The sequence below is a fragment of the Saccostrea echinata genome, unplaced genomic scaffold (assembly GCF_033153115.1).
Source record: "Saccostrea echinata isolate AGI-Se365-2 ecotype Australia unplaced genomic scaffold, CSIRO_AGI_Sech_v1 ptg000001l, whole genome shotgun sequence".
NCBI classification, from domain to species: domain Eukaryota; kingdom Metazoa; phylum Mollusca; class Bivalvia; order Ostreida; family Ostreidae; genus Saccostrea; species Saccostrea echinata.
The window spans coordinates 12,773,423-12,785,422 of NW_026889750.1; the positions used below are offsets into that span (position 1 = coordinate 12,773,423).

Genomic DNA, 12,000 nt, shown 5'->3' on the forward strand with positions numbered 1-12,000 from the left:
AGATTATCAATGAGATATTTGGCAGGTATTTAGACACTATGTAAAGACATATGCTGTGCCATAGAATTTTATTCCCATTGTCTGTATTTTTAGTGCAGGTTGATAAATATGTGTTTGGTCATTTTTTTTTAAATTCACCCATTAGTTCAGTCTTTTTATAGATCAGATAAGTTACAAAGTGCATTGTCTTGATGTAAGGTTTTGTATAAGCCAGTTAACTTGGGGATAGATTTCACATTTTACTGGAGGACGTCACCTCGATTCAGTACTTTCAGTACTTTGATTAATTTGCCCTGACCCGGGTTTGCCTTATTCATTTTTACCAACACTCATCGGGATCAACATTCAATATTCTATTTTCCGGAGGGAGGAGAGTGAAAACTTGAAAATAGAAGGAAATGGCGACAGCAGACTGGAACCCTTTGGGAGACGTATACTACAAGTACGTATAATATGTTGACGGTGCGACCGTTAGGGCAAGCTCAGATACACCTTTTCAATGTAGACCCGTCTCTTCAAACCGCACGTGACATTAGGTGTGTCTACGATAAAATGAATAGTAAACCCGGGTCGGGGATTTCGAAACTGAAAACCGGGTTTTTGCTCATTTCTTAAAAAATACAGATGTTATTTAATACAACAAAATTTGTCTTCGCTGAGAGTTTTAACTCCAAATATTAAGTTTTTCAATGATTATCACGGCCGATGATATATACACGACCGTCGTGCGCATAGTAAAGAAAGTCTATTAACATGAAAGTATAATATTAAGAAAGAAAGATTTTCTGATGTTTTCTTAACAAAATGCTTCTAGGCTTAAATCAGTTGAATCACTAGGGACAAAACAACGAATGACATAATAAGTTGGTGTTATGTAAAACATAATGGTTGTGTGAACAGCTGATTAATAAATACAATACACGACGATTGTGCAAATGGAATGTCCTTGTGTTAAATCGTTGTTTATTAACTTAAAATACTGAAATATCACAATCATTGCGAAAATGAATATCCATTATTAAAATAATCGCCAAATTTCTTAATACCCAAGACAGACCAGGGGTAGACAAATAGAATTTTTCAGAACTTGGCCTCGGACATGTTACCATCGTAAAATTACTTGTCCTCCTTAAAAATATGCATGTCCCACCCTTTTCTTAAATAACACAAAACTAAAACTAAAACCTCGACCCACATTCACTTAACTATCCGATGGAGAAATTAAGGGAAATTTCTAATTCTACGGAGACTTCCTTGCGTCTGCGCTGTGTATTGATTATTAAACATAGAATTTTAAATAAATGTTCATGTCAATGTGTATACATGTACTTAGACATTTCTCTGTATCTTTTAAATGAAAACAATACACCTGTATCTACATTCTTTAATTATGAAAAACTCTCCTGAATGTGGATTAAGGGTTCGACTTCATGACTGTGTGTGTTCGCCAGCTAGTCAACACCTCCAATTTGAATACAGCAATATATGTTTCTGTATCATGTGTATTCACGGCATGAATTTTATATTTAACAATAAAAAGGTCCAAAATCTTCTAAAACTTTTTTGACATGACATCGCTACCTGCCATGTTTACTTCTCGTGTATATTTTATCAAGACATGGAATGGTAATTCTAGAGGAGTTCCTACCGAGTATTTGATGTAGGAGTCAACTGCATCGAAAACAGATATTCTTCTGTAATTCATTAACTTTTGACAGCTGTAAAACAAAACGACATTTTGAGTACGATTTTTTTTTGTTAACTGGAAAAGCACTTGTCCGCGGGCAAGTACCAGTTATCAAATAACTTGCCCGCCAAACAAAATTGGTTGTTCCGGGCATCGGGCAATGCTATTTGTCTAGCCCTGCAGACCAAAACCGAACACATTAGCCCAGGACAAACTGAAATATTCCGAAATAGTGCCAAGAAAACGAGTGCAGAAAAAAGAATGTAGAATTTATTTAAAGTCATATATGGTGTATTCTTGATAAGTTCAGACTAACTAAAATTAAAAAGATCTTTGTTTTATTACTTTATATAAAGATAGGACTGTCCTGTAAATTACACAGTTTAAATTAATCGCGTTTCATACATATTAGAAATTTAAAACAATAACCAATTTATTTAGCGACTCCGCATTTAAATATCAGACACAGTTTAAAGTCAGTTTAACTATAGAAACGTGGGGTTATTCAAGTTCAAAACTGGGGGAAATTTTAATTTGAACGTAAATAACAAATATCATGTTCATCTACACTCAATCTCGAATTTTTATTTTTTAGCTTAGATATGCCATATATAGCTTTAATCAGTATTATTATTTAATTTTACCTACTTTACACACAAACAAATTATTAAACAAACAAAAGGAAAAAATAAATGCCAAATACGTAAAAAAAAATTGACAATTCTGTTTTTTAAATTCTAATACTTAATATGGTGTTATTATTGATAATTTGTACCTTAACGAATTAACAAGATAAAGACTGTACAGCCAGCTTGGTAATTAAGTATTAGTTAGGAATTATATCTGTAGAGCTAGCTTGGAACATGGGTATTGATTAAGATTCATAAAGATATTACAGTGAAACCTGTCTTATCCGACATGCTGCGGGAAATAAAATCAATGTCGGATTAGACAGTGTGTCGGATTACCCAGTGTTGAATATTTCTTAACATTATGATTGGTGTCAGATGACTTCAAAAACAAATTTTTCATTAGGTTTAGAGTACATGTATATTTAATTGTCAAAATATTGGTATAATAATTATTGTGTGTTTCTTTGTTGTATAAAATATACCTTCGTTAATTAGCATTTCTACCTCTGTAGTAATATACAATGTTTTTTTAAATGGACAAAAGAGATGGAACTGTCGATCGCTTTGAGATGTTGCAATTTAATTTGTAGTATTTTACTAAAGCAGTAGATATTAAAGTAAATATTTCGTTTACATGTACCTTCTTTACACAGTGGTATTATTTTTTTCTACACTACATTTCTCTCCGATTTTTCTCCACTGTTTACTTCTCAACATAGACTGTGCTATTAATACTGTCACGCGACGTTTCATACAAACGGGACGTATCTCTAAAACATTGTGATTGCGATTGAATTTTTATCAAACAGTCGTAATATTTTAACATTTAATGGGCAGCTTAAAGCGGTATTTTGCTTCCCGCAAATCTTTTATGTGCACAGCCTTGCTTAATTCAGTGTATATTAACCAGGAAATGAAACTTTTTCTATTAGGCAAGATGTTGCATTCAACTTGTGTATTGTCTACATGTTATGTTCGCCATGGTCTTTTTTTTCTCGACATGGCTTTATGAAGGACTGACTGCATGTTTGATTTTAATTTCAAGCTAAAAATCTTATTTATTCTGTACGGTAAATGCAATCAAAATATCTCTTTTTATTTTCTGTCGCGTGGATAAACTATTTCTTAAATGTGAGAATAAAATTGATAACAACAAAGAGAATTGATTGCCTAATTTTTGAATTCAAAAACTGATCATTTAAACTTACATAAACACTTTCAAAGTACATGTAATTAACTACTCTCTAAGTAGACCAATCTTGTGGCCGAACGGGGTATTCATGTTACCTGGCCAGCGGCTAATTACGGAACACCTGTGTGATTATGTCGGATTACCCAGGTGAAATCATAATGTAATTATCTAGTTTTGTTGACAAAAAAGCGCCGGAATTCGGAATGTACAGTGGTCGGAATATACAGTGTTTTGTTCTATATAAAAAATAAAGAAATTTTTGGGAATAAAATATGAGGTCGGAAGGTCCAGTGTGCCGGAACTGATTGGACAGTGGGCACTGTACCAGTTAATTTGATAAAATCTGCACAGCTGGCCTAATTCACGGGTATTAACTGAGATTATATTTTTAAATTAACATTCACTTATCATTATCTCAGGAATTTGAGGTTCGTCCTGGGTAAACGTTTCCGGTTTTGGTCAGTCCCGGGTTTTCTACAATTGATAAATATTTATTCAATGGTCAAAATTTTGTTGGTATTTTAAGTTAATTTTCATCGATACAACACGCAAAATTGCAATATGTTATCGATGTTGAGTAATAAAAAATTTTTTATGTAAAACGGGTTTACTACCCATTTTAGCAAACGGGAAAATGATAATCGATGATAATCGGCAGTGTCTTTATGCACGACCCTCGTGTACTTACTTTTTCATTGGCTATTCACACGACCGTCGTGTATATACTTTTTCAGTGACTATCTGCATTTGAATTTAAAATGCACACAAATTGTACAAAAAGTAACTCATGACTCTGGTTTACAACTTGATTTGATTTTCACAAACTTCCCTCATTGTGAAACTGATGTAATTGAGGCATGTAGGTCGGACCACAAAATTGAGTACTGTACTTTATAAATCTGATATAAGGGACGCAAGAGTATTTATTTATTTGGGGGAGATACATCATCTTGTCCCCTCCCCCATCTACCAATGTGCCAGTGTCACTTAGTGACATTTGGCATATTGGTTATCCTACAGGCACTAATTACTTGATGTAAAATATTGTCTATTTTTAGGCATGTGTATACTTTAAACCAATTTTTATATGCATGCAAGAAATAACACTGGCGGATTTAGAGGGCCCCCCTTTTGTGTCCAAAATATACATAAGATTTAATAAATCATTTTTTTTGGGTGTGGCCATGGGCCCCAACTCCAAACTGGTCAGGCCCCCATTTTCAAGATTCCTGGAATAACCTAAAAAATTTGCAAACAACTGATTAATGATCACAAAACAAGACTTTAAAAGTTTTGTGAAACATGAAATCTTGATCATGACTGTTATTTGTCATGGACCAATTTTCAACTGGCAATTTACAAATGGAAAATGTATATAATAATTGGTTTACAGTATTCAACTTTATGAAACATACATTTCTGTCATTTTTATTGTTGAATGCCCCTGCAAGAGTATCAAGACTTTGCCTTACTTATTCAAAGATGACATTTTTTATGCCTCGCCATGAATATAGTGTTTGTCATGTCCGTCTTCCGTCCTTCCATCTGTCTTTCCATCACGCTTTGTGTTTAGCTCTGTTCAAAGCTCAGTTTGAAAGAAACTATCCAAGAAATTTTTTTCAAACTTCATATGCTGATAGATATTGATGAGAGCTATACAACTGCATCAACATTTTTTGACCTTGACCTTTTCTTTGACCTTGACCTCACTTTTCTCAATTTGTGTTTAACTCAGTTTTAAAGAAAACATTCATAATATTTTTATCAAACTTCATATGCTAATACATGCTGATGTAACCTTTTCAACTGCATCAACATTTTTTGACCTTGACCTTTCCTTTGACCTTAACTTCATTTATTTAAAATTAGTGTTTAGCTCAGTTTTAAATAAACCATTCAATATATTTTTATCAAACTTAAATATGCTGATACGTATTTGTGAGAAGTATTTAACTGCATCAAAAACATTTGACCTTGAACTTTCCTGTGACCTTAACCTCACTTTTCTTAGATTTGCATTTTGCTTAATTTAAAAAAAACCATTTAAGATATTTTATGTAAGTTTATGCATTTATACATAATTTGGTGAGAATTTATTATCTATATCCAACTTTTCAGATTTCAATTTTAAAGAAACTATTCAAGATATTCTCATGAAATTTCATACACTAATACAAATTTTCATGTTGCATTACTAATATACCATTGGCGGGGCATTCATGTCCTATGGACATATCTCTAGTTGGTGTGAGCTATGTAATTTTTATATGCCCATTTCAAGACGGGACGTATTATGTTATAGCGTTCATGTCCATCAGTTTGTCCATCCGTTAGCTTTTTCGTGTCTGGCTCATAACTTTAATACTATTAGGCCTAGAGTTATCAAACTTTTTCAGCTGATGCATCTTGGGTAGAAGGTGTGTCGCGCATTAAAAGTAGGTCATTCTGACCTTTAAAAAAAATGCTAAGGCCAAATATGGAAAAATTCTGTCCGGCTCATAACTAGAAAACTATTAGACTTAGAATCATCAAACTTGGCCAAGCTATGCATCTTAGGTAGAAGGTGTGTTGCAACCTATTTCAAGGTCACTGTGACCTTTAATTGAAATTTTAAAAAAAAACTGTTTCTCTGTACTATTAAATTACACAACCCCAAAAAATGTAAGAGTTTTGCGGTATCCTTATTAAAAAAATGTTAAATCAAGAAAATACTTTTTTTTTTTAGCTCTACTAGTCAGAGACTAGAAGAGCTTATGTGATAGTAAGGTGTCCGTCTGTCTCTCTGTCTGTCCGTCTGTCTGTAAACAATTGTTCAAAACACTACCCCTTCTATAGTTTTGGTTTGATTTCAATATAACTTGGCACACAAGGAGACTACACTAAGATACATAATTTAGTGCATAGGTTTTTGATTTCCATGAACGGTGTTGCCATGGTTACTAAAAATAGAAATATCTGTGATATTCATTTAAAACGCTACTCCTCCTACAGTTTTGGTCTGATTTAATATAACTTGGCACAAAAGTAGACTACACTAAGATACATATTAAGCGCATCGGTTTTTGATTTCAATGAACGGTGTTGCCAAAACTAATTAATGATAATGGTTTAACAATTACCTCACAACAAGAAATCCTGAAAGAAATTGAAAATTTTTATCTTAATTTATACTCCTCCTGTGATAACACTTTACTAGATATAAATTTAAATAATTTGATACTTAAGGACAATATTCGCATCTTAAATGAGGAGTCGGCTTCCAAATTAGAGGGTCTGATAACCAAGGAAGAAGCATCACTGGCATTGAAAAATATGAAAAATGACAAGAGTCCCGGCAGTGATGGCTTCAACGTAGAGTTCTTTAAATTTTTTTGGAAGGATATTGGAGATTTTATACTTCGATCTATTAACTTTGGTTTCTTGAAAGGAGAATTATCTAAAACACAGAAACAGGGAATCTTGTCTATATTACCAAAAGGTGAAAAACCAAGGGAATATTTAAAAAACTGGAGACCTATTTCTCTCCTCAATGCTTCATACAAAATTATATCTGCGTGTATTGGAAATAGACTTAAAAGTGTTTTGGATTATTTAATCCATGAGAACCAAAAGGGGTTTTTGAAAGGAAGATTCATAGGAGAAAATACTTGACTTATATACGATGTTCTACATAGTACAAAAGAAAAACAAATCCCAGGGATGATGTTACTTATAGATTTTGAGAAAGCTTTTGACACTATTTCCTGGAGATTTATGTACAAGACTTTAGAATTTTTTAACTTCGGTCATGATTTTATAAGATGGATTTCAGTTTTATATAAAAATGCCACATTATGTGTTTTACAAAATGGTATTTTTTCCAGATTTTTTTGCATAGGTAGAGGGTGCCGCCAAGGAGACCCTGTCTCACCATATATTTTTAATCTGTGTGTTGAGATAATGGGTCACCTTATTAGACAAAATAAAAATATAAAGGGTATAAAAATTGGTAAGGAAAAAGTATGCTTATTACAGTATGCAGACGACACAGTTATATTCTTGGATGGATCAGAAAAAAGTTTGAAGAGTGCATTAGATCTTCTTTTCCAGTTTGCTAAATTTTCAGGTTTAAAGCCTAATCTTTCTAAGACTAAAGTCATTTGGATTGGATCAAAAATTAACTGTAATGACAATTTGTGCAAGGAATATAATTTAGAGTGGACATCTGAGACCTTTACAATATTGGGAATAACATTTAATGCCAGTCTGGACAACATTGAAAAGATAAATTTTATTAACAGAATTAATGATATAAACAAAGAAATGAGCCACTGGGAAAAGAGACATATTACACCTCTTGGTAAAATTACAGTTATAAAATCTCTCCTTCTTTCAAAAATTACACATTTATTGTTAACGTTGCCAAAACCATGTGATGAAACTATGAAAAACCTTGAGAAATCTTTTTTTAAGTTTGTATGGAACAATAAAAATGATAAAATAGCTCGAAATATAATGATTTTAGATTTTGATGATGGTAGCTTTAGAATGCCACATTTGCCAACATTTATTAAGGCACTTAAACTTACTTGGATCAGGAGGTTAATACATACAGATTGTACTTGGTCTAGAATACCGTATAACGGGTATTTTCTGCGGTTGGAAATTTTTGCGATTTAACCCCTAAAAGATAGAAAATTAATTTCTGCGTTTTCAATTTCTGCGGTTGCATTATACCGCAAAAAAATTATTTACTGGGTATGATCACCAATCTCTAAGAATTATCAGATAGCTGCGCCCCATGTTTACGTTTTATAAATTCATTGAGACATATTGATCAAAGTTGCATGAGAACATTGTATACAAGCAGTAATTATGGTCTCCAGATAAAACACAAGATTGAAAAAAGTGTTAAAGAAAGAAAGAAAAGCTAATATGTGTTGTTTGCAGCTATCGGAGTTTGGACTATGAATTGCAAAATCTCCTTTAGTCATTGTCATGTACATGTATATCTGTAGAAAATAAAGAAATAGGTACAAGAAAAGATGTTTTTGTATAAACTTATTAAATTGATATTATTTACAGCAACGTTTTAATTCAATATGTTTTGGAAAAATCCTGATATCTAAAATCTTCGAATTTCGATGACACCCGAATTTTCACGCTAACGATGACATACGTACCACTTATCATACTTGCATGTATAAAATATATATCTGAAGAAATATTGAAAAATATTTTGCGATTGTAATTTTTGCGGATTTGTCCTATCCGCAAAATTCCGCAAAAATTGGACAACCGCAGAAAATACCTGTTATACGGTATTTATGGAATCTACAGGCTGTAATATTACAAAACTCTTACAGTTTGGATCAGAATATGCTTTATATTTTAGTAAAACAACAAATAATATGTTTTGGAAAGAAGTTCTTTCTGATTATAAAGAATTTATTAATTTATTTGAACCTGAAAATATTTTTCAAGTTATGAATGAACCTCTGTGGTTTAACAGTAGTATCAGAGTACAAAATAAGTCTGTTTTTTACAAACAATTATATGCAAAAGGTTTTCATATTGTGTCTGATCTACTGGATACTGAAGGCAAATTGTTATCTTTTAATTGTATATCCATTAATTAAGATGTTTTGATACCATTTACTAATTATGAAGGGCTTAGACTTTCCATTTTGAAAAAATGGCCTGAAGTTAAACAAAATAGAACATCAGTTATTGGAATATCTATTCCTACACATATTCAGTTCCTTTGTCGTGATGGTTCTGGCTGTAAATCATTATACAACTTCTTTCTATCCAAGTGTTATAACCAACCAGTATGTGTAGTAAAATGGACAAGAGATTTAGGGTTGCAGAATGACTTTAACTGGAAAGATCTTTTTACAAATTTGAAATACATAACTAAAGATTCAAACCTCAAATGGTTCAATTATAAGATCATACATAGAATTCTTGGAACTTGTAAATTATTGTTTTTATCTAAAATTAAAGATAACCCACTGTGCTCGGTCTGTAATCTTGAGCAGGAAACTTTGAAGCATCTTTTTTATTACTGTCATCCTGTTAAGGGAATATGGGATTGTTTTGAAGAATGAATTTTAGAAAAAACTGGAAAAAATATAAACCTAGACCCAATTTATGTTCTATTAGGTATTTCTGGCAAAGAAATACAGCTTTAAATGTCATTATCTTGCTTGTTAAACATTATGTATACCAAAAATCTAGAAATTGTAAACCTTTGATATTTGATGAAGTTAAAAATATAACATGTAAATACTATACCTTTGAAAAATATTTGTTTTCGATAAATATGGAGGACATTCAGTTCAAAAAGAGATGGTTATTTTGGTACCATTTATTTGAAAAAAAATCAGCTATGTATTACAGTTATAAAGAAAAATTGCAGTTTTTTACTTTGTTATTTTTCTTGTAAAGATAGTAAACATTGTAATTTGTAATCATGCATATATATATATGGAATTTTATATATATATATATATATTATATATGTAGGTGATACTCTAAGTGAATGAGTGAGAAGAAAGAGTCAGAGAGTGAATGTTTAATAAAAATCTGCAATGTTTATCTGTATAAATATACTGCTATATGAATATTGAAAAGCGGAAATAAAAAAAAAAAAAAAAAAGAAAAAAGAAAAAAAGATACATATTTAGTGCATCGGTTTTTGATTTCAATGAATGGTGTTGCCACGGTTACTAAAAATAGAAATTTATGTGAAATTCCTTTATAACGCTACTCCTCTTATAGCACTTGGCACACAAGTAGACTACATTAAGATACATAATTCTGTTTATTGCTGCATGTTGCAAAATTTCAAATCCATTAAGTGCTCCTTTTCAATTTGTTATATGTACAGACTAGTAGAGCTACAGTCTTATCAGAGACTTCTGGTTTTCATTATATACTTTACAGCAATCTATAACAAATGTAATGTTATACTGGAATCAGCATGTCAGTTTCTCTATATGAACTGCAGCTTAAAACCACACAGTCTGACATTAAATCTCAAAAAAATCATTAAGTACAGGTCCACATAAGAATCAGGCAAAATCAAATTTTCGTGATAAGTCAGTGTTTGAGAATTGACTTGAAACTTCACATGGTTATGCATCAGGACATATATATTACATATGTTCAATGATTTGGAAATATTCAGGCTTGTTCTAATTTAATCGGCAATATATTGAGAAAATATTATGAACATGAGTAGTACAAATCTATACAATGGTATGGATATTGAAACCTTAAAAAATTAAAACAGCAAACGTTATGAGAGAAAGTGATAATGAACAACGAAACAGCTGTTTAAAAACTATAATTTTAAATTTTAAAAAGTTTGGAAAATTGCGAATCTAGCGTTTACTACCCCGATAATTACTTCCAATATTAGTGAATTTCAGTTATCGTTCTTGATTTATGACTTAATTTGTCGCTTGAGGGCGCTCCGTTGTTAAGTACGCTGATGCCGAAAAAACAGAATCAAATTGATTAAACATCGAATTTGGCATTTTATTTTGGTTTAATTAATCTACTGAAAATTAAAGAATATATAACTTCAAACTAAACATCTTTTTCCTTGAAATCTAGCGATATCAAATTTGATCGGGTTCAGGTTGCTCGAAACCTGTCTGTTTTCATATGCGGATTTGGGCAGGATTGTTATAGTTTTACAGTTTGACTGCGTTATCAAAGATGCACAAGAGTTTATAACAGACTTCAAAGAAAATTGGTCTTCGCGTTACACAACGCACTTTAAATAATCGTTGCCAAACAGCAGTTTTATTGAAACTCTCAACCATAAAGTCATATTGGCGAGGAAATGCGGACTTATTCGAGTCATGCGACACTCGATTTGAGAACAACAACATAGCCTATGTACCACTTGATTGTAGTTATTTCAAGACAGAATTATATATCTAACATTTATGGATTTATTTCCCGGAATCCTGCTGAAATATGGAAATTATCTTCTCACAAAAAAGGAGTTCATGTGATGCAACATGTGCAAGTAAGTAGTTTTTTAAGCTAACAGTGAGGAAAACCCTTTTGATGTCAACCAAAAATAATAAGCAAGCTTTTTTCCATTAAGCTTTAAGTGCCTTAATTTTTGGTCTTTTTCAAAATTATTTCAAAGTTGGGCCATCATTAAAAATATCCTTGTTTCCCCTAACCCGACCCTAGAAATTGAAGTTGGGTAGGTAGGTAGGTAAATATTTTTTTTTCTGACAGCAGCTTTGAAAATACATTCTGAATTTCTAATAAGAACGGGTTTTGATGAAATTGTATTTCATAAAAGTTGATAAAAATTAAAAAAAAATATTTGAATTATCTTCTTAAAAAAACTTTTCAGTCGGCAGGATTTAATTAGGTCGGTCACGTTAGGGGAAACAAAGGTATTTTTTATTTTGCCCTTGGGTGTAATTTTTTTTTCTTGAAAGTCCTTCCTATGAATTTGGAGAACCCCATTTTATAAA

General features: G+C 31.7%; 1 protein-coding gene across 1 annotated transcript in view; it reads left to right on the forward strand.

The window, feature by feature from the left end:
• Nucleotides 1–364: 364 nt before the first annotated feature.
• LOC133185339 (vacuolar protein sorting-associated protein 16 homolog) overlaps nt 365–12,000 on the forward strand; it is a 765,182-nt gene continuing 753,546 nt past the window's right edge. Inside the window, exon 1 of the mRNA XM_061320487.1 lies at nt 365–442. Within this exon, the coding sequence (XP_061176471.1) occupies nt 399–442 (44 nt within the window). The 5' untranslated portion in view covers nt 365–398. The remainder of the gene's footprint in view (nt 443–12,000) is intronic.